A 22575-nucleotide genomic window follows, 5' to 3' on the forward strand; every position below is an offset into this window, starting at 1 on the left:
TCTGATGATTAATTTCTTTTCATTGATTAATTAAATTGTATTATTTATTTGCATAGTTTTTCAAATTTGGGAAGTTGCATGTGACAATACTTTATCACTTGTAAGTACTGAAATATTTCTCAAACTTTACGAAGTTACAAATAGAATTAAATGGGAAATTCGATAAGAGAGAATTAAAAATTAATTTAAAAGAGCTCCCAAATTCTGAATCTTTTCTCTTAAAAATTCTAAGGGCAGAACTAAAAATACCCCTTTCCCTATAGTATAACATAGTATATGTATTCCACTATGTGATAATTCTGTATCTATATATCTATAGATAAAACGTCTATTATACTGCTGCCTTGCAGGGGGCTCAGACTACCCAGTAGGTATTTTGGTAACTGTAGCTGTATAGTGTTCAGTTGGAGAATTCAGCACCCACATATTTGCATGGAAGTTTAAGAAACTCAATTGATCATCGTACAGATTAATACTATAATGGGTTTTGAAACTCTTAACTTTTCCAAAATGAAAGTGGAATGTCATTCCTCAAAATTTACCTAAACATTTTAGGGATATGTTAAAAAAAATTATGTGCCATTGTCTGCTAAAAAATGGATCTCAAATTACAACACTGTTATGGTCCCGGGCATATATATGGTGAAGGGCAGGTAGAGCCTGCATGAGTGTGGTCAACAGTGGGATGGCTCTTCTCTCTCGCCTGGGCTCCTTCTCCTCCCTCTGCTTATTTATGTATTTATGTGTTTATTTATCTCTCTCTCTAACCATCTCCTCTATGTATATTTTGGCGTGAACGGACGCCCTGGCTCAGTTCCCCTTGCCTTCTGCTGTATGCTGGTCCCACAGAGTCCAGGTCTCCACGCTGTATTTGGCAGGGGGCGCGCGAGGTCCCGGAGCTGTCCAGCACCTCCTGGCCAAGTTCTCCTCTGCGCTATCCGCGCCGGGGAAGCTAAGCTCTCCAGCGCTCCGCCCCAGGCAGGGAACCCCTCCACCAGGACTCCCGAGGCTTCCCAGGCTCGCCATCCGTCTCCAACAGTCTCTATCTACTTTGCCCAGCTCCATCTCGGCAGTGGAGCGTGTTTTCGTGGCCTTCCTCCAGACGCCCTGGAGGGGGAGTGCCCTGCACCCCGGGGGTGCTTCGGATCTCAGTGCATGAATGCACGTGGGCTTCCCTCCTTTGCCTAAAGGACGGGCGAGCGTTTCTTGCTCCAGCCTTGCCTCCTGCGGCTGGGTGGTCTTTTTTCTCTCCTGTCTTTCAAGACAAGCGCCCGAAATCGAGGGGTGAGAGAAAAGACCGCCCATCAACTTAGCACCTTGGAATTAGATCTTTCAATCCCGAAAGGAGGTTGGCATTGCCCGGGTCATCGAGAGAGGGAGGGAGAAGAGCTGAGGCTGCAACGGCTCCGGGGCTCGCTAGACCGGGTTTGGCATCGAGGAGACCTTGCTGGAGACCGACGCGGAGCACCGGCCTCGCCCTCGGCGGCCCCTCCCTCCTCCTCACCCCGCCTCTCCCGGCCCGCCCCTCCCTTCCCGGAGGAGCAGTCTCTCAGCGCTTCTCCGGGAGCTCTCTCCATTGTCTCTGCCTTTACAACAGGTTCGGGCGGCGGGGAAGACGGGCGGGTGCGGGGCCGCCCCAGCCCGGGCTTTCTTGGGGCCGCCCCCCTTCTACCGGGTGTGCGAGTCTTTGGCTGCTTTTATTCGGCTCGGGAGCTAATTCCCCGGCGGAGTCGCGCCGGGGCGAGTCCGACCCCTCCCTCCGGGCCCCCTCCTGGCCGCGCCGCCGCCTCGGCTCTGCGTGTGGGAATGATGTGCGCATTGGAGGGTCTAAGTTCTTCACGCGCCTGGGGAGGCCTCCTTTTTCTTTCTTAGGCAATCAAAGCGTATTAATCCTACTAATCAGTAAATTCGAGGCAGCAGCAAGAGAGACAAACGCTGTTTTCCCGCTTGATTCCAAGAATCTCCTCGATTTTTATTTTTATTTTTAAAGAGGGAGACGATGGACTGAGCTGATCCGCACCATGGAGTCTCGGGTCTTACTGAGAACATTCTGTTTGATCTTCGGTCTCGGAGCAGGTGAGTGGCCGCAGAGCTGGGACTGGGGAAAGAGATGGCTCCCGCCTCGGGGCAGCATGGTCTAGCTGGGGAAGCCTCGCTTTTCCCGGACCCAAAGTAGGTTTGGAGTGGGAAGCTTGAAGTAGGGGAGCGGGTTTGGATTTGGGTTTTTTTTTTCTGTGCTTGCCTTGGAGACCGCGAGGCGTGTCACGCCCCAAGTCCAGGGTCGGAGCGCTGAAGGGGAACTTTGCAGAGAGAGGGGTTTAAAGTAGGTCATGGAAACGGCACTGAGTGCTCCGCTATTTAAAGCCTGGCTGCTGATCTCAGGTAAGGTTCTCGGTGGAGGAGGAGGCAGTCGCCTCTCATCTTCAGTTGCCAATATTGTCGCGAAGACGCCGTTCTTTGCTGCCCTGGAGGAAGAGACTTGCATTTTGATGGAGCTTTTCCTTTTTTTCTCTCCCCTCTCATACCCCTCACCAGTTTGGGGGCTTGGTGTGGACCCTTCCCTACAGATTGACGTCCTATCAGAGTTAGAACTTGGGGAGTCCACGACCGGAGTGCGCCAGGTCCCGGGGCTGCATAATGGGACGAAAGCCTTTCTCTTTCAAGGTATGCCCGGCATGCTGCATCCCCACTGTGATTTCAGTTCTGATAACCCTGGCAGGAGTTGTCCTCGCCGTTCGTCCTAACTTTGTATTGCCTCATGGATGACAGTACCTTAGCTGAAGTGTAGAGGGGCCAGTGTGAGACACATATCCCTATCTCTTTTAAGTGTTTTTTCTCTCCTGCCGCACCCTTCTCCTCCTTACTTTGTACTCTTGCCAGTTCTAATGGGTAGTCCCTTAATTACCCAGCAGAAACTCCTATGGCAGATGGTTGATTTTAGAATCTGGGGAACAATGAATTATAACACAAACGCCTCGTTTGGGTGAAATTGATTTAGGTAGGAAACAGGATAGCTTAATCTTAGTTAAGACACTGATCTCTGAAAGTTTCAGGTACAATGGTGCCCTGCTTGGAGGAATTGTTTTATGGGAGTAGCTTTCTGGAAAAATTAATGCCTCTGAATATTTTTATCTACTGTATATCACAGTCACACTATATTTGAGGCAAGATTTATCATTGAAAGACCCTCATTCTTCCTTCATCCACCAATAACAAGAGAAAGGGAATAATAGTCTCAAAAGTATTTTGGAAAGATTTCAAGTAAATGTTAATCTAGAAGTGTATCTTGTATTATCATTAATTGTGTACCTAGGATTTTACAACTTTTTTTTTTAAGTCAATGAATATTGGCTGGGTACAAATGTCTGCATCTCAAATTATATTTAAATGTGTTGTGCAGTCAGAAGCAAATTCCAATGCAACAAGCCTTCAACTTTGATTAGAGCTTCTGAGGTTTGCTTGTTTGTGGAAAGTTGCCGTAGTAAGAGCTTCTAAAAGATGGCTAAACGTGTACAGACAGACTAGATTCACATATAGTGAAGAATACATGAAGGCAAAAGAGAAATGGAGTTTGGTTTAACATATCTGATGGACTAAAACTTCTTGCCCTACCTCACCCAGGTTTTTTTTGTTGTTGTTGTTATTTTGGTGCCATGGCTTTGAAAGTGCAATTCATAATTACTAAAGAGTTGGATATGCAAAAGGAAACCACTTCGGAAAATATGCTACCAAGAAATAGAAATAAAATAAAACTTGAATGTTTCTGTAGTGGTGTTGTTGCCTGATATAGCCAGTATGTGTCACCATGGACACTAACACCAAAGCCTAGAGTTGGGAAAGAGGAAATTCACATGTGTTACATTTACTTAAAACAAGTTTGCTCTTATAAAAAATTAAAATGCAATTTTCTGGTTTAAAAATTATTGTTTAAATTTTCTGTTTAATTAATTTTTTATTGTAACAAATATTTATGGTAATGTTTTATTCACTTAAAGGTCTTTTATGGAGGGTGGGGCTTGGATATTGAATCCTTTAAAAACAATGACCAAATCTAATAAAGAAGATAAGGCTACACTGTCAGCAAAATTTCACATAGTTGAATAGACAGATCAGTAGGGTTAACCTTCTGGTTTGTTTTGTTTTGTTTTGTATTGTTGTGTTTTTATCTCTGATTTTTAATCCTTATGAACTGGAAACAAAGTTATTTCAGGACTGCCAATTTGAGTAACCAGAACGCTTTATAGAATCTAAAGCTCCTAATAAACAAACGGTATTGTAGTGCTCTTAAAATTTACAAAGGTCCTTTAAATTTTATTAGTATTCTACCTAGTTTCCTCTGTAGAGTATCTGATCTGTCACAAACAGAAACCTTCAGGACTGTGCATTTTATATTCTGATGCTAGAAAATTAAACAATTTTTAGGAAATAGTCTCAGGAATCGATAACCTTTCCTAGTTAATTAAAAATGTTTAGTTATTCATTTTTATTTAAATTGTCAAATTATTCAAGGCATTGTGTTCAAAATACATAAGGCACATAAAATGTTTTCTTTGAATTGTCCATAGTAACTAGATATCCATGTACATTGATGAATTGGTTGTTTTTGCTTCCTGGTTGATACCAAGCTCAATATTTAGACACAGTAAATGCCTAACAAATATGGTTTATGAGATTTGAAGGTGTAAAATTTCATTTTCTGCCAAATTATGAACTTTATTTAATATAACCAATCAATCAACAAGTATTTCCTGCATGTAATGTTCTCAGTAGGCATATATTACTGATGTATTGATTATGCTGTTGTGATTTCTTTTATTCTAAGATTCGGATTATGAAATTGACAAAAGGTGGCCCTTTGGCCATGCATAGAATTTCGCATTAGGAAAGGTCTTTGCTAATAGCATTTGGAAACTTGTTAGGAAGTCAGTTCTGAGTCTTGCAGCTTCACTGAGATTTCCTTTGACTTTAGAGAGAAAAAAAAATTCAGATTCTGAAGATTTTATGGATTCTATTTACAGTGAGTTGAGGGTGCTGCAGATATTTTGTACAGTGTATGCATAGTCATGGCAGGAATAGTAACAAATTACAAAATCTGTGAGATGCTCTCAGGTTTCATATGAACTTATCATATAAGTTTCTTTGTGCTATCAGATATGTTCTAAATAGATGGAAGGGATTTTGAACCATTACATTTTTTCCTGCAGTAACATAACCATCCTCTTCTGTCTTTTAGCTTTAAAATAAAGAAATCTCAACATGTACTTTCCCAATGATTTTTGCTCATTTAAAATTGCTTTTCCTTGTGCCAGTTTTTCTCCTTAGTGAATTTTGAGATGCATGCAATTCAATACTTTTTGAAACAATACATTTATTGTTATCTATACCTAATAAAAAATAGAAATATATTTTAAAGTCATATATTTTAAAAATAATAATAGCAACTATAGTATCACTAAAATGGTTTTGTTGTTGTTGAAATTTGATTTATAGTCGCTTTGGAAATTTAAGTAATAAGATGCTAAATTAGATTACACCTTAATAAATATGGCTTTTGATCTTTGCCAATTATAATAATTTTCAAAAAAGGAGTCCAGGCAATATTCTAATCATTTCTAGCTATAATCTGACTCGCAGCCACAAAAATACACTTATTATGCTTTTAAAAATTAGAGGAGTGAATGTTGACACTAAAAGCACCTATGGAAAGTTATAAAGGGTTCTACCTTCTAAAACCTAGGAAGTAGTTCCCAAGAATGATCATAATTTTTTTTCCTCTCTGTACATGAGAGATCCGGAATAAGAGTAAACAGAAGCACCATTTGAGGACTTTCCAGCAATGTTAGCATGATTTTTAGATCTTTGATTTTAACAATTAATCTGGCCAGGTTTCCAAGGTAGATAATTTCCTCTGTTCGTTTAATACAATTTCTTCTGAAGTGTTCACAGATTTTATAATCTCATTAATCCGCAGAAGAGAAGTAGATAAAATCAAAGCATTTTTTTTTTTTTTACAAGTTAGTAAAATGAAAATAAGCTTAGTAGTTATTTGTAAAGAACTTTGAGGTTTTAAAGGGAAAAAAAGGTCGTATGTCTCCTCTTATGCCATGAATAAGAATGAAATAGGTATTTGGTAGCAGCAGAATGAAATAGGCATTTGGTAGTAGACCATGGACTTTAGCAGGCAAAGGTAACTGCATTGAGGAAATCGAGGTGGCATTAATTTGTCTTCAGTATGTTGGTTGGTGAGCATCTGTGCACTTTGAAGTGATGGCTATTGGTGCCCAAATAGAGTGGAATAACACAGTGATTAAGAGATGCACTTAGAAACAAAATATACTGATGTAGAATTTCATTAGTTATTTTACTGTGGTGAAGTTCCTTAATTTCTCTAAGCTTCAGTATCCTGAATTATAAAGTGATTATTGTTATGACGATTAAGCGAGTTATGTTCATTCAATCAAATAAGTTATTGTTGTGAAACTAGCATACTGCTAGGTGTTAGGCACACAACAAATGAAGAAGTTGGAACTTAACTTTGACTTCATAGTGTCTTAAAAATAGCCATTGAACAATTACATAGTTACTGACCTAATCACCATTAAGATAAATTATATGAAGAAAAACTGAAGATATAATGAGAATCTATATTTTAGTTATGGGAGTCTCTGGCTCAGGGAAACCATCTTTGAAGAATAGTCATTTAAGCTTATAGTTGAAGGATATATAAGGGTAGTCTGGAGAAGAGACACTATGGGGATAGGCAAAGGGACTAGTGTGTGAGCAAGGTTCTGAGCATGGAATGAGCGTGCATTTTAGAAAATGGAGGAAGTCTAGAGAAATAGAAACATAGGACATATGATATGAAATAAAGCATATGAGGAAAGCAGGGGCCAGGTTACATGGTACGCTATATTAATAGAGCAGAATTGAAAATTTATCATTATGTAAAGATATATTATGGTGGGCAGAATAAAGGTCCTGCATAGATGTTCATGTCTTAATTCTTGGAACCAAAGAATTGGTTACGTTATATGGCAAGGGGAAGTTAAGATTGCTCATCAGCTAAATTTAAGATTAGGAGGCTATCATAGATTATCTGGGTGAGCCCTGTGTAGTCAGAAGAATCTTTTAAAAATGCGGAGAAGGAAGCAGAAGAGTCAGTGTAGAGTGATGTGATATGAGAAAAACTAGTCTGGTCACTTGTGGCTTTAAAGATGATAGTGGGCCACAAGCCAAGGACTGCAGGCCGTTTTTAGAAGCTGAAAAAGGCAAGAAAATGAATTTTCTCTTAGAGCCTCCAGAAGGAATGTAGTGCTATTGATACCTTGATTTTAGAGCAATGAGACTCATTTTGGACTTCTGATCTCCAGAACTGTGCAATGATAGATTTGTGTTGATTTAAGTCACTAAGTTTGTGGTGATTTGTTTGAGCAGCAATAGGAAACTCATACAAATTTTGGTTCATGAAAGTGGGGTGCTGGTGTAAGAAATACCTAAAAAATATGGAAGTGGCTTTGGAATTGGACAATGGGCAGATGTTGGATGAATTTCGAGGAGCATGATAGAAAAAGCCTGGATTGCCTTAAATAGACTTTCAGTAGAAATATGGATATTGGTGACTCTACTAGTGAGGACTGAGAAGAAAGTGAAGAGCATGGTAGAGAGAAAATCTAAATCAACTCTGAGTATTTCTAAATCATCATAAGGAGAGCATTGGTGAGGTATAGACATTAAAAGAACTGCCATTGAGGGTTCAGATGGAAATAAGGAATTTTTATTATAAACCGGAGGAAAGGGGACCCTTCTCATATAGTGGCAGAAAACTTAGCTGAATTGTACCCTGTGGTTATGTGGAAATCAAAACTTGTGAACAATGAACTTAGATTTTAGCTAAGGTGATTTCTAAGCAACAAAAGTGTTGAAGGTGCACTCTGGCTTTTTCTTGCTGTTTGTAGTAATGTGAGAGGAGAGAGAGAGATTTAAGGAAAAATTGTTAAGCAAAACATATTCATAACTTGATATTTGAGAAATTATCAACCTATTCAGAATCCAAAACGTGTTAAAATAGGATATTCACTGTCAGGAATACCTAGTCTGAAAAGAAAGCCAAGGATGTGACTAGAAAATATTTTGCTAGTGCCTCAGAAATATCAAAAGGTCAGAGTATTCAGTTACATTGAGGGCTCTTTGAAGAACATATGACTCACAGATCCCCTCAGTCATTTCAGCAGAGGTCACAAATAGGGATGGAATTATCCAAGAAATATCTATGGAGGAGCCTTTTTTGTTTACTGGAGTGAATCCCCATGACGTACATGGGAGATCTGCAAGGTTCTTAAGAGTATTATGCCAGTAAAATTGCTGCTGGCGTGACCTGAAAGAATCAGTGAGAGAATAAAGTGAAAGAAGGTGTTGGATCCCCAAAATTCTACAAGCAAAAAAAAACAGGCTAACTTGGCTGTAAACATCTTTCTATGAAGCTATCTTTCATGAAAAAGGAAGTTTAATTCAAAGGGCAGAACTCAGAGCCCAGAGCATGGAGCTGACTCCAGAGGGTGTAGCCAATAATTACAGAAGCTTATTTCTAGACCTTGAAACCAAGTGGTGTTTGCCTGACTGGATTTTAAAATTGCTTGGGTATGGCAACTGTTTTTTTTTTTTTTTTGTTTCTTTCTTCCATTTTCTCCCTTTTTGAGTGAGAATATTTAGAACTATCACCTTTATCTGCCTTACCATTGTATTTTTGGGAGCAGATAGCATGTTTCAAGGTGTGCCTCAGAATGGATTATATGCAATGCCTTTCTCATACCTGTTTTAGATGTTTTGGATGGTGAGATTTGAGACTTCTGTTTTTGTTTTGTGTTTTTATTACTTCACATTTAATTATTTTTAAATTGACAATTGTATACATGTATTGTGTACAACACAGTGTTTTGAAATATGCGTTGTGGAATGGCTAAATTGAGCTAATTAACATATTCATTACCTCATGTAGTTATAATTTTTTGTGGTGAGAACACTTAAAATCTGTTTGAAATTTTAAAGAATACAATGTATTATTATTATAGTCATTATGTTGTACCATAGACCTCTTGAACATATTGTGCCATCTAATTGAATTTTGGTATCCTTTGGCTAACATCTCCCCAACAACTACCTCCCATCCCGAGACCTTAGTAACCACTCTTCTACTTTCTGCTCCTATAAGTTCAACTTTTTAAGATCCCACATATAAGTGAGATCATGTGGTATTTTCTTTCTGTGACGGGTTTATTTCACTTTACATAATGTCTTCCAGGTTGATCCATGTTGTCTCAAATAACAGGATTTTCTTCTTTGAGGTGGAATATTATTCCATTGTGTGTGTGTGTATATATATATACACCCACACACACAAACACATACATACTAGATTTTCTTTATGCATTCATTTGCCTTCTTATGTTCTTTGCAGCATTATTCATAACGGCCAAGATGTGAGATCAACCTAATTAATGGTCACCAATGGATGAATGAATAAAGAAAAATGTTATTGGAATTTCAGTAAGGGTTACAGTAAATCTGTAGATCATTTTGGATAGTGTGGACATTTTAACAATATTAATTCTTTGAATCCATGACCAAACGATATCTTTTCATTTATTTGTATCTTCTTCATTTCTTCCATCAGTGTTTTATAGTTTCAGTGTACAGATCTTTCACCTTCTTGATTAAATTTATATGTAAGTATTTTATTTTTTTCATAGCCTTTGTAAATGAGATTGTTTTCATGATTTCTTTTTCAGGTAGTTCTTTTTTTTTCTTTTCTTTTTTTTTTTTTTAAGATGGAGTCTCACTCTTTCACCTAGGCTGGAGTGCGGTGGTGCAATCTAGGCTCACTGCAACTTCTGCCTCCTGGGTTCAAATTATTCTCCTGCATCAGCCTCCCAAGTAGCTGGGATTACAGACACCTGTCACCACACCTGGCTAAATTTTGTATTTTTAGTAGAGACAGGGTTTCGCCAAGTTGGCCAGGCCAGTCTCGATCTCCTCACCTCAGTGATCCAACCGCCTCAGCCTCACAAAATGCTCGGATTACAGGTGTGAGCCACCACACCTGACCAGTTTATTGTTAATATATAGAAACACTACTTTTTGTTTGCATATTGATTTTGTATCCTGAAACTATACTGAAATCATTTATTAGTTCTGACAATTTTTTGGTGGCATCTTCAGGATTTTCTAGATATAAGATGATGTCAAATGCAAGTAGGGATCAATTAAGTGGCAAGATTGGGCATATCCTTATCTTTTTCCTTATTTTAGAGGAAAAGCCTTCAACTTTTTACTGTTGAGTGTAATGTTAGCTGTACTTCTGTTATATCTGAGCTTTATTGTGTCGAGATACATTTCTTCTATACATTTATTGAGAGTTTTTATCATGAAATGATGTTGAATTTTGTCAAACGTTTTTCTGCAAATATTGAAATGATCATGTGGATTTTGTCCTTTATTCTGTTAATTTGGTGTATTACATTTATAGATTTGTGTATGTTGAGCCATTCTTGCATGCTTGGGATAAATCCTACTTGATCATAGTGAATGATACTTTTAATGTGCTGTTGAGTTTGGTTTGCTAGTATTTTGTTGAGGATTATTGCATCTCTGTTCATCAGCAATATTGGCCTGTAATTTTCTTGTAGTATCTTTGTTTGGCTTTGGTGTCATAGTAATGCTGGCCTTATAAGATAAATTTGGAATTTATTCTCTCTTCTTCATTTTTTTTTTTTTTGGAAGAGTTTGAGAAGGATTGGTATTAGTTATTTAAATAGAGTTTAGCAGTGAAACCATCAGACCTTGGACTTTTCTTTGATAAAGGACTTTTTATTATTGATTCAATTTCCTTACAAGTTATTTGTCTGTTCAGATTTTTCATTTTTTTCATGATTTAGTCTTGGTAGGTTGTGTGTGTCTAGGAATGTATTTATTCCTAGACATATACACTTAAACTTCTAAGTTTATCTAATTGGCATATAATTGTTCATAGTAGTTTTATGATGTTTCATATTTCTGTGGTATCAGTTATAATATCTCCTCTTTCATTTCTGATTTTTTTTTTTGAGTCTTCTCTCTTTTTTCTTAGATTTCTTAGCTAAAGGCATGTCAATTTTATCTTCGTTAGAAAACAACTGTTTCATTTATTTTTTCTATTAGTTTTAGTCTCTTTAATTTATTTCTGCTCTGATCTTTATTATTTCATTCCCTCTACTAACTGTGGTCTTACTTTCTTTTTCTTTTTATAGTTCATTTAGTTGTAACTTTAGGTTATTTGTTTGAGATTTTCTCTTTTTTTAAGTGTAGGCATTTGTTGCTATAAACTTACCTTTGATAACTGTTTTGCTGCATCCTTTAAGTTTTGGTATGTTGTGTCAATTCTCATTTGTTTCAAGATGTCTTCTAATTTCCCCTTCCCTTATAATTTCCCTTTTAATTTCTTTTTTGACCAATTGGTTGTTCATGAGCATGTTAACTTTTATGTATTAGCAAATTTTGTAGAATTCTTCTGTTACTGATTTCTAGTTTCATATCTATGTTAATCTCTTCTGGCTACTACAACGAAGTATCTTAGATTGGGTAATTTTTTTATTTCTCACAATTCTGGAGGCTAAGAAGTCCAAGATCAAGGTGCTAGATTCGGTGTCTGGTGAGGGCCATTCCTCATAGATTGCACCTTCTTTGTGTCTTCACATGGTGGGAGGGAGGGATGAATGCTGTATCCTCACATGGCAGAAGGGCAAGAGACTCTAGGGTGCTTCCTTCAATCTCTTTCATGAGAGCATTAATCTCATTCATGGAAGTAGATCACTCATGACTTTCCAAAAGGCCCCATCTCTTAATAATATCACATTATGTATTAGGTTCCAACATTTGAATCTCGGAAGGACATATACACTTAAACCATGGCAATACCATTGTGGTTCGAAAAGGTACATGATATGGTTTCATTATTTTTAAATTTGTTAAAACTTCTTTAATGGTCTAACATATGATGTATCCTCGAGTGTGTTCCATGTGCGCTTGAGAAAGAATGAGTATGCTGCTGCTGTTGGATGAAATGTTCTTTATATGTCTGTTAGATCCATTTGATCTAAAGTGTAGTTTAAATTAAATGTTTCCTTATTGATTTTCTGTCTGGATGATCTGTTCATTGCTGAAAGTAGAGTATTAAAGTTCCCTATTGCTATTGTATTGTATTGCAGTCTATCTCTTCTTTTAGATATGTTAATATTTGCTTTATATATTTAGGTGCACTGATGTAAAGTGCATTTATATTTACAATTGTTATATATCATCTTGATAAGTTTATCGCTATCATTGTATAATGTACTTTGTCTCATTTTACAGTTTTTGTCTTAAAGTCTATTTTATTTGATGTAAGCGTAGCTATCCTGTTCTATTTTGTTTTCCATTTTCATGGAATTTATTTTTTATCCCTTCACTTTCCGTTTTCATGTGTTGTTAAAAGTGAAGTGAGTCTCTTATAGGCAGCATGTATCTGGGTCTTGCTTTTTATTTTTTAAATACATTCAGCCACTTTATGTCTTTTGATAGCAGGATTTAATCCATTTGCTTTCAAGGTAATTATTGATAGGTAAGAACTTACTACAGGCGTTATGTTAATTGTTTTATGGTAGTTTTGGACATCATTTATTCCTTTCCTCCTCTCTTGTTGTCTTCCTTTGTGCTTAGGTGATTTCCTCTGCTGGTATGCTTGGATTCCTTTCCTTTCATCTTTTATGTATCTATTATAGATTTTTTTTTTTTTTTTTTGAGACAGAGTCTTGCTCTGTCGCCGGGGCTGGAGTGCGGTGGCCGGATCTCAGCTCACTGCAAGCTCCGCCTCCCGGGTTTTTACGCCATTCTCCTGCCTCAGCCTCCGGAGTAGCTGGGACTACAGGCGCCCGCCACCTCGCCCGGCTAGTTTTTTTTTTTTTATTTTTATTTTTAGTAGAGACAGGTTTTCACCGTGTTAGCCAGGATGGTAGATTTTTTCTTTGTAGTTACCACAAGGCTTACATAAAACATTTTGTAGTTATAATAGACTATATTAAGCTAATAACAACTTAGCTTTGATCTCATAAGAAAAACTATACATTTACTGCAACTCCCTGCCTACATTTTATTTTATTTTTTAAGGCACAATTTGCATCTTTTTATATCGTGTATTCCTTCACAAGTTATTGTAGCTTTTATTATTTTTAAATAGTTTTGACTTTTAACCTTCATACTAAAGATATAAGTGATTTACACACTTACATTATAGTATTAGAGTATTCTAAATTTGACTTTGTACTTCATTTTACCCATGAGTTTTATATTTCAGATGTTTTCATGTTACTAATTAGCATCCTATTCTTTCAGCTTGAAGAACTCCCTTTAGCATTTCTTGTAAGACAGGTCTGGTGATGATGAACTCCCTTAGCTTTTGTTTGTTTGGTAAAGTCTTTATCTCTCCTTCATTTTTGAAGGGAATGTTTGCAGGGTTCAATATTCTTTGTTGGCAGTTTTTTTTTTTTTTTTAATTACTTCTATACTTTTGATATCACCCAACTAACTTTCTCCTGGTCTGTAAGACTACTGTTGAGAAAACTTCTGTTAGCTTTATTGGAACTCCTTTATATGTGATTTGGCTCTTTTACTAGTTTTAGGATTTTTTTTGTCTTTGATTTTTGACAGTTTGATTATAATATGTCATGATATAGTCTTATTTGGATTGAATCTGGTTGAAGACCGTTGACCTTTCTGTATCCGAATATCTTTCTCCAGATTTGAAATGTTTTCTGCTACTATTTCTTTAACAAAGCTGGAAACCATCTTTCTCAGCAAACTAACACAGGAACAGAAAACCAAACACCACATGTTCTCACTCATAAGTGGGAGTTGAACAATGAGAACACATGGACACGGGGAGGGGAACATCACACACTGGGGCCTGTTGGGGGGTGGAGGGCTAGGGGAGGGATAGCATTAGGATAAATACCTAATGTAGATGACAGGTTGATGGGTGCAGCAAGCCACATGGCACGTGTATACCTGTGTAACAAACCTGCACATTCTGCACATGGATCCGAGAACTTAAAGTGTGTGTGTGTGTGTGTGTGTGTGTATGCTTTTTTACTTGTCTCTTTCTTCCTCCTTCTTAAACTCCTGATGCCATCCCATAAATCCTGTAAGCTTTCTTCTTTCCATTTCCTTCTTTTTTCTTTTCTGACTATATATTTTCAAATAATCTATCTTTGAGTTCACAGATCCTTTCTTCCAATTGATCATTCTGTTGGTATTACTGTCCACTGCACTTATTTTGTGCACTGTGTTTTTTAACTGAAGAATTTGTGTTTTTCTAAATATAATTTTAAACTTTCCATTAATCCCTTTTCTGTTTAGAAAAAAAGTGCAGCTCACTTCCAGCACTCATTTAATTTTACATAAACATGCTTTTTGAGGCTGAAGGAAATTTGACTGATTTGCAATGTGAAAATAAAATATAAAAACTGTTTTTGGAGTTATTTCTAAACAGAACTAACATCAGAATTATTTGAATCACCAGAATAATCAATTTTGGAAAAATCAGATTCATCAGATTAGTCTTTGGCCAACAACTGTTCGAAAACAATGTTAACATCTGCATAGGAATGCTACATTTTCTAGGATTTGAAATTTTAGCAATTGAGAATTACTATATTTTTAAATGGAAATACCACTATTAAAAACAGAATGCTATAAATAGAATGATGTCTTTTGTTTCTAAAGCCTATATACTGGAACAATGTAAAAATAATAATAAAAGCAAGATATTTCATGGCAAAGTTAACCCAGAGTAAACACTACAGCTGCGAGCGCTGCTGGTGAGTATTCATGGGGCAAATGAGAAAAGAGTTAAACTTCTAATTTTGATCTCTTACTGTTTTCCTGATTTTTTTTGAATTATTTATGTGTACTTCCTTAAGGTTTTCTGAGCTTCATTAAAACAATTGTTTTGGATGCTTTGTCATGAAGTTTATATGTTTTCATTTCTTTGGGGTCAGCTATTGGGAGATTATTGTGCACTTTTGGTGGTGTTATATCTCCCTGGCTTTTTATGTTTCTTGTTGCTTCTGTTAAAATCAGTGCATTTGAAGAAGTAGGGACTTATGCTAGTCTTTGCAGACTGGCTTTGTCTGGGAAAGCTCTTCACCAGTCAGCCAGTTCATAGATTCTAGGAAGGTTGTCTGGCATGGTCGGTGGGAAGACTTATTGCTGGAGTTCTCAGACAGGCTGTCCTGGTGTCTGGGTTAGCAGTTTGGCGGGCCTGTTGCCTGGACTCACTGATTGGGTCTGTGGAGCTAGCCTGTAGCCATAGTCCATGGTCACTGCCCTGCTGATGGAATGGGCATCCTTAGACCCAGCTTTAGCCTGGCCCCTATGGATAGAGGCTGCCAGCCTGGTGCTAGGTTAGGTCTGAAGCCTAGGAAAGTGAAGCCCAGCTCAGCTCTGGGGGTGGTCCAGAGCCCGTGGCTGCTGCAAGTGCTTGTTTCTGGAATGGGTCTGGAGCCTGGATCTGTGGGGCCCAATCTAATGTTGAGCTTGTTTCAGAGCCTGAGGCTACTGGGGATGGGCTGACAGTGGGGCAGCCCAAAGACCAAGTCTGGTTGGCCGGCCTGGAGCTTGAGGCTATGGGATCCGGTTTGGCACTCGAATGGGTTTGGAGGCTCAATATGTGGGTTCCAGCCTAGAGTCTGTGGCTGTGGAGTCATGCCTAGTGTTGGATTTTACTGAGTCAGGCCTATTTTTGGAGTCTGAAACAAAGTCAAGTGCTCATTTTTATTTCCTTTCCCCAAGATTATTGCTTTCCATGCTATGCTGCCTGACACTGGGGAAAGGTGAGATGGGTAATGTAAAATTGTCCTTACTGCTCTCTTCAATATGCCTTTTCTTATTTCTGTGCCACACCCAGGTGCTGCAATCTCTCACTTGGTTTTCTTAGCTTTTGTATGGTATTGTTATGTGTTGATAGTTGTTCTAATTGGTGTTTCTATCAGGGGATTGAGGGCTGGAAAGTCTTATTTCACCATCGTTCTAATGTGTGGTTCTAGGGACTTCTGAACTGATTAAGATTTAGATGGACCTTTGAGTTGATACTTCAGTGGGCTGGAAATTTGGGGGACTGTTGCATGTACAATGGATGTGAATCTTTGGGGGTCAGGAGAAAGACTGTGGCAGGCTGATTGATAGTCAGCTGTCCATAAACTAATCCCCAGAACCAGTGAATATGTTGTTACATGGCAAAGGGAGATTAGATTTGCAAAAGAAATTAAGGTTGTTAATCGGCTGACTTGAAAATAAGGAGATTATTGTGGATTATCTAGCTGGGCCCAGTGTAATCACAAGGGGCCTTTTAATTGTGGGAGAGGGAGGTAGTTGAGTATTTGTCAGTGTGAAGCAATGTGAGACTTGACTGGTCATCTCTGGCTTTGAAGTTGGAAGGTAGCCACGAGTCAAGAAATGTGGACATTCTCTAGAAGCTGTAAAATGCAAGAAAACAAGTTTTCTCTTAGAGCCTCCAGAAGGAACATAGCCCTACTGACACCTTGATGTTTGCTTAGGGAGACCCATTTTGAACTTCTGATCTCTAGAACTGCAGGATAAATTTGTTAATTTAGCCACTGAGTTTGTAGTGATTTGTTAAAGCAGAAATAGAAAACAAATATATATCTTGAACATTAGCAGTCATTTATTTTATAACCAAATTAAACTTTTTTTTTGAAATTTTGAGACTTTTTTCATTTGAAGGTAATCTTAATGCTATTAAATTCACAAATGGTAATTTAAATACCTAATCCTACTTATCTAAAACACACATTGCAAACACACAAATTATCTATTCTCTCCACATGTCAGCACCCATTCATATCATGGTTTGGAAATGGGGAGACTAGATTCGCCTTAAACTGCAAGTCAGCAGGTGTTTCTTTACAGTTAACTTTAGCAAAATTCATACAAAATAGTAATTAACAATGATCTTCCTTACTTGTTAACTCACAAGGAAACACCTTCAAAACTGCATTTTGTTAAAGTTTCTGTACTAAAATGTAGAAAAACTGAACTACACAAATATTGAAAAGTTAAAAATTCCTTAATTTTTTATTCCTGGTACCACTACCACAATTTACAGGGCAATATACCTGATGTAATGAAAAGAAAAAGTAAAAGACAAAGCTACAACAGATAAAAGACCTCAGGAATGTACATCTAATTGACACTACATTGCATTAATCAATAGCTGCACTTTTTGCAAACTGTGGCTATGACAGTCCTGAACAAGAAGGGTTATCTGTTTAAGCTACAGTAACTTTTCTGACTATGGATCATCATTCCTTCTGTGGCAGATTTTTACAGTTCCTCTGATGCATTTGGGACGACTGTCTCAGAGTAACCTGCAGCTTTCCTGACAACTCCTTGCTCTCCTGCTAAGAACTGTAGCCCTTTTCTGCTGTTTTTAGAACCTTCTGCTACCATATTCACCACTTCTACCACCAGATCCATAACCACCACCATAGGGACTGCCTGAGCTTCTTCCACCAAAACTGCCCCCTTTCATGGGTCCATAATTCGATTGCTGTTGTCCACTATAATTTCCAAAATCATTATAGTTCCCACCACCACCATAGTTACTACCACCAAAATTTCCTCCTTCATTGTAACCATCATATCCTCCACCACCGCCACCATATCCACCACCTTGGTTTCCATTTCCTGGTCCACCACCACCATAGCCCCCTCTACTACTATAACCAGGGCCACCGCCATAGTTGCCACCATCACCTCCAAATCCATTATATCCACCATCACCTCGTCCATAACTACCTCTGCTGCCACCACCTCCACCACCATAGCCTCCTCTTCCACCAGAGTTTCCACCACAGCCAAAATTACCTCCACCACCTCCAAAGTTTCCTCCGCGACCCATAAAATTGCCAGATCCACCTCCACAACCTCTCTGTGATCCAGCAGACTGCATCTCTTGTTTAGAAAGGGCCTTTTTCACTTCACAATTATACCATACCATTAATAGTGTGGTATTTCTGAACAACAATTTTATCAACTGTATCATGATCACAAAAAGTTACAAAAGCAAATCCTCTCTTTTTCCCACTCTGCCTGTCTTCCGTAACTTCTGTGGTTTCAATCTTGCCATACTTTTCAAAGTAGTCTCTCAAATTATATTCTTCTGTATCTTCTTTAATACCACCAACAAAAATTTTCTTCACTGTTAGATGTGCACCAGGCTTTACAGCAGCCTCTCTAGAAACAGCTCCCTTTGGTTCCACTACATGCCCATCAACCTTGTGTGGTCGAGCACACATTGCTGTATCCACCTCTTCAACACAAGAATAAGTCACAAAACCAAAGCCCCTGGAACGTTTTGTTTGGGGGTCTCTCATTACCACACAGTCTGTGAGTGTGCCCCATTTCTCAAAATGTTCTCTTAAACTATCATCTGTAGTTTCAAAGCTCAGACCACCAATAAACAGTTTTCTCAACTGCTTTGGTTCCTTTGGATCATGGCCCTCCTCCCTGCGGCGGCGACGGTGACAGCCGGAGTCGGGCTGGGGGCGACCGGGTGGCGGTTTTACCTCCATTTTGAGACCGGACTCGCGTCTTCCAACTCGAGTTCAATATCCCAAATTAAACTTTCTTTTGAGTTCTCATTTAACTATGCAACAGAATGTGTTTATGGGATGGTTTGCAAGTATTGACAGTTACCATGTCATATTAGTCATTTGGGATGTACAATAGATTTTTTTACATGTCAATTCAGTCTTTATGGTAAATGCTGAGTATTTAAGGGATTCTCCCCAACATTTATGAACTAATTCTGAGAAAAAATAGAGTAAAATCAAGTGTTGAGTTTTTTATTGTAATCTTTTTTCAAAAATACACCCTTTCTCCTCAAAATGTTAATCTGGATGTGGAAGGGAAAAGTCAGAAAACATTAATATTTTGGATAGAAGGGACAGCACTTAGCATGCTATTTGGCACCCAGCAAGTGTGGTAGCTATAATTATTGACAGGGTCAAACATAACTAGAAGACCCCTCTGAAAAGTGCCAAGGATATCAGAGGAACACTGACTTGATTTTGGAAGAGCTGGAGCAATCTTGACAGGCTCTGGCAAGTGAACAGCTTTCAATGTCATCGCTGAATTCACCCTGGGTAACAGCTGAAGTGAGGACTTTCTTTCTTTGGCTTTATTCGACCTCTTGTTGGCTTATTCTTTTCATGTTGGTTCTAGATCCCATTCTTGTAGGCATCTATTCTTTCTCTTATTCTAGATTATCTGTCTATAATTCAATACCTACCAAGGTACTAACTGACAACTGAGGCATTAGACAACAAGGTTTTATGGTGTAATATGTCTCCTGTTTATTTTTATTTTTATTTTTTTGAGATGGAGTCTTACTCTGTCACCCAGGCTGGAGTGCAATGGTACAATCTCAGCTCACTGCAACCTCCACCTCCCGTGTTCAAGCGATTCTCCCGCCTCAGCCTTCCGAGTAGCTGGGATTAGAGGCACCTGCCATTATGCCCAGCTAATTTTTGTATTTTTGTGGAGACGGGGTTTCACCATGTTGGGTAGGCTGGTCTTGAGCTCCTGACCTCAAGTCATCCTCCTGCCTCGGCCTTTTGAAATGCTGGGATTATAGGCGTGAACCATTGCACCCGTCCTTCCTGTTGATTTTAATTCAATTCAATTTAACAAATATTTATTGCACTGCTTCTATTTTAAGGATGGGGATCACAGTATAACAGGGAAAGGAAAATGTCTATATAAATTATTACAGTAAAATAGGAACCAAAATTTTATTGTGAAACATGAAAAAGAAAATTTGGGACTTTATCTTGAAGAATGATTAGAAAACTAGGAAAATTGTGTCCTAGTCTATATATGACAAATTGTAGGTAATCATTTAACCACAAGATAATTCTAAGAAGAAACAGAGTAAAATCAAGTATTGAGTGTTTTGTTGTTGTTTGTGTTTGCAAAAATATCTGAGGACTCTCTCTTAATCCTTGAATGTGAAGTCATTCTATTTTGAAGTACTTATTCTGGTTAAATTTTAATTTTAATTTAAAAAATTTATCCACCTGCATCAGATAATCATAACTTATGGCCTTTTTGTGTCATTTGAGCATTTGTCTTACATTGCTTTTATTGACTTCATGAAATTTCTCATCTTTTGCTAGATTTCAGTTTCTAATTGACATTGCTGGGAGAGACATTAGTCTTAGGTGGAAACATTTTCTAAGCAAACAGCTTATTGCTGAATACTTTTGTTGTGGTGACTTTTGTTTCACCATATAAACTCATATTTGTAGAGACTTGGATATTCATCCTTGTACTTAAAAAGGATTAGTGAAGGAGCTGTTGGGGAAGAAAAAAGTACAGCATAGCTTCTCCTTCTCTCATGTGGCCAGCTGTCAGGAACTGGGCACTTGGGCACATATTCCCTGAACTGTTTTTGATGACGCCTCCGCAAATAGTCTTCATTCTTGGGAAAGGGTGAGTAACCCAGGCAACCATGTGTCTCTCCCTACAAAGGAAATATATGGAAAGAAGACTGAAAATCACTGCTCTGAAAGGTCACACTGTATTCCAGACAAAGGGAAGGAATGATGGAGGTAATTCTGAGTTCATATTGATGTGCAGTAGCATTTAGGAGCACGGCTTGGGAACTAGACATCTTCATCTCCAGTCTTGGCTCCTTTACTAGTTGTATGAACTTGATCTTGTTAATTATTTCTGCCTCAATTGGCATAATAATAGTACTACTACTTAGGGTTGATGTGTGCATCATAGGAACAAAACTATGCCTGACGTTTACTAAACATTCACTAAATGTTAATTATTATTTTTATTTTGGAAATTAACTTATCAGAAGATCATGCTCTCTTGGACTTTTTAGAGGCTTTCAGGTGGAAATGCTAGATTTTGTGTAGGAGCAAAAGTATATGACTTTCATGTGCTAAAGGGAGGACAGGTGAAGGTCATCTGGGCTGAGGGAGAAACTGCCCCTAAAGCATATTCTGTTCTACCTTTGCTGTTTTTAGTTCTTAATGGGCAGTAAAGGATACACAGATTTGGGTAGAAGTGGGTGAGGACAAATGGCAGATTAGGAGAGGAAGGAATTTAATCTGCCTTGTTGTACCAATGTTTTAGAAGTTGGGGAGCATCGAGAAAACCAGTAAAGGAAGATTCAGGGCATAGATCCTCTCTACAGCAACCCCAACCTAATTACTTTTCAAGCACAATTAAAGCATAGGTTTTGAGTTCTATATTGTGGGGATAAGTTTTAGAAGTTCTGAAAAACAAATGACACAATTGTTTTACCTGGCTCTGTTTGGATAACCTTGGTGTTCCTTGGTATTGATTTGATCTGTTGGTGGGAGCTGGTGGTGGAGGATAAGATTTCAGGGAACCTTGAGTTGTGTTTCAGGGGCCAGTGGAATGTTCCCAGATTGCCTGTGAGCCCTTTGTGAAGTGGGTTTATTTTTCCCTGCATTTTCTGTTACTTTTTGGTGTTGTTTTTTGATTATCATTCTTGCATTACTACTTATTTCTACAATCCAAAGTCCTCGTGCTGATTTTGATTCCAGTAGCACCTGTAACTGTAGTCTTTAAATGATTACATCTTTTAATGAGAATGTAGGTTCTCTAAGGAAAATGTCATTTCCCTCTATTTCTCTTGGTCACCAGCAGCTCTGTGCTGGCCTTCTTCTTTGCTGTTATTCCTGGTTCCTTTTCCTGATGAACTCTTACATACCATTCAGGTAAGTTGTCACTTTGGCTACAAATTCTTCCTTTGGTGGAATTATTGTTTGTTACTTTTTCTGTGCTCTCTTAGTATCCTCTGACACAATACCCACCACACTGTATTATAATTTTTTTGTGTGTGAAGTAATCTGATTACTTCTCCTTTCCTCCCTGTACCTCTTTGGTCCAAGCTACCACCCTCTCTCACTTGGATTACTCCACTAGCCTTCTAAGTAGTCTACCTGCTTACACTCTTGCTTGTCTGCAGTCTGTCCTTCACATAGTTGCCAGAGTGATCCTTTTAAAATATAATACATATCATGTCACTACTTCGCTTCAAGTCTTCAGGGGTTCTTCATTTCACTCAAAATAAAGACAGATTTCTTATTATGCCCTATAAAGTCTTACATGCACACTCCCACTCCCACCCTATTACTTTTCTGACCTCATCCGCTTCTCTCTTTCTTGCTTATTTTGCTTTAACTCCACTAGCATCCTTGCTTCTCAAGCAGGCCAGGCAGGTACTCTCGTGCTGCAGGGTTTTTGCACTGGCTGTCCACTGTGCCCTGGAATGCTCTTCCCCCAGACAGCTGCATGTTTTCCGCCTTACTTCCTTCAAACGTTTTTCTCAAATAATAAGTTTTTAATGAGGCCTCTAATGATCATAGAGTAAAATTTCAACTTGTCTTTTACCTCCCAAATATTCTTGATACCCCTTACTCTGGTCTGTTAGTTTCCCTAACA

At 38.2% G+C, this 22575-nt stretch overlaps 2 protein-coding genes and 1 long non-coding RNA gene across 5 annotated transcripts in view; 1 reads left to right on the top strand and 2 right to left on the bottom strand.

The window, feature by feature from the left end:
• Positions 1-1001: 1001 nt before the first annotated feature.
• The window catches only part of NELL2 (neural EGFL like 2), a 395035-nt gene continuing 373461 nt past the window's right edge, over positions 1002-22575 (top strand). Inside the window, exons 1-3 of one of the 2 annotated variants that reach the window (XM_033222344.1) lie at positions 1002-1597; positions 1991-2076; positions 2536-2664. In XM_033222344.1, the coding sequence (XP_033078235.1) occupies positions 2022-2076; positions 2536-2664 (184 nt within the window). In that variant the 5' untranslated portion in view covers positions 1002-1597; positions 1991-2021. Of the gene's footprint in view, positions 2077-2535; positions 2665-22575 lie in introns of both variants that reach the window. The other variant, XM_033222343.1, reaches the window with a different exon arrangement.
• On the bottom strand, positions 16795-18693 carry LOC117090249 (heterogeneous nuclear ribonucleoprotein A3-like). The gene is given in 2 exon segments (XM_033222345.1): positions 16795-18076; positions 18078-18693. Coding segments are annotated over 2 exon segments (1143 nt in total). The 5' UTR covers positions 18660-18693; the 3' UTR covers positions 16795-17515.
• LOC117090250 lies at positions 17132-22555 on the bottom strand. 2 transcript variants are annotated; one of them, XR_004439943.1, is made up of 2 exons: positions 22545-22555; positions 17132-17396 (listed from the first exon to the last, which is right to left on the bottom strand). It is a non-coding gene; the product is annotated as an uncharacterized LOC117090250 (long non-coding RNA). The 2 variants fall into 2 exon arrangements; XR_004439944.1 differs by having other exon boundaries at positions 17132-17420.

Source organism: Trachypithecus francoisi, unplaced genomic scaffold (genome assembly GCF_009764315.1).
Source record: "Trachypithecus francoisi isolate TF-2019V2 unplaced genomic scaffold, Tfra_2.0 Lachesis_group11, whole genome shotgun sequence".
Taxonomy (NCBI): Eukaryota; Metazoa; Chordata; class Mammalia; order Primates; family Cercopithecidae; genus Trachypithecus; species Trachypithecus francoisi.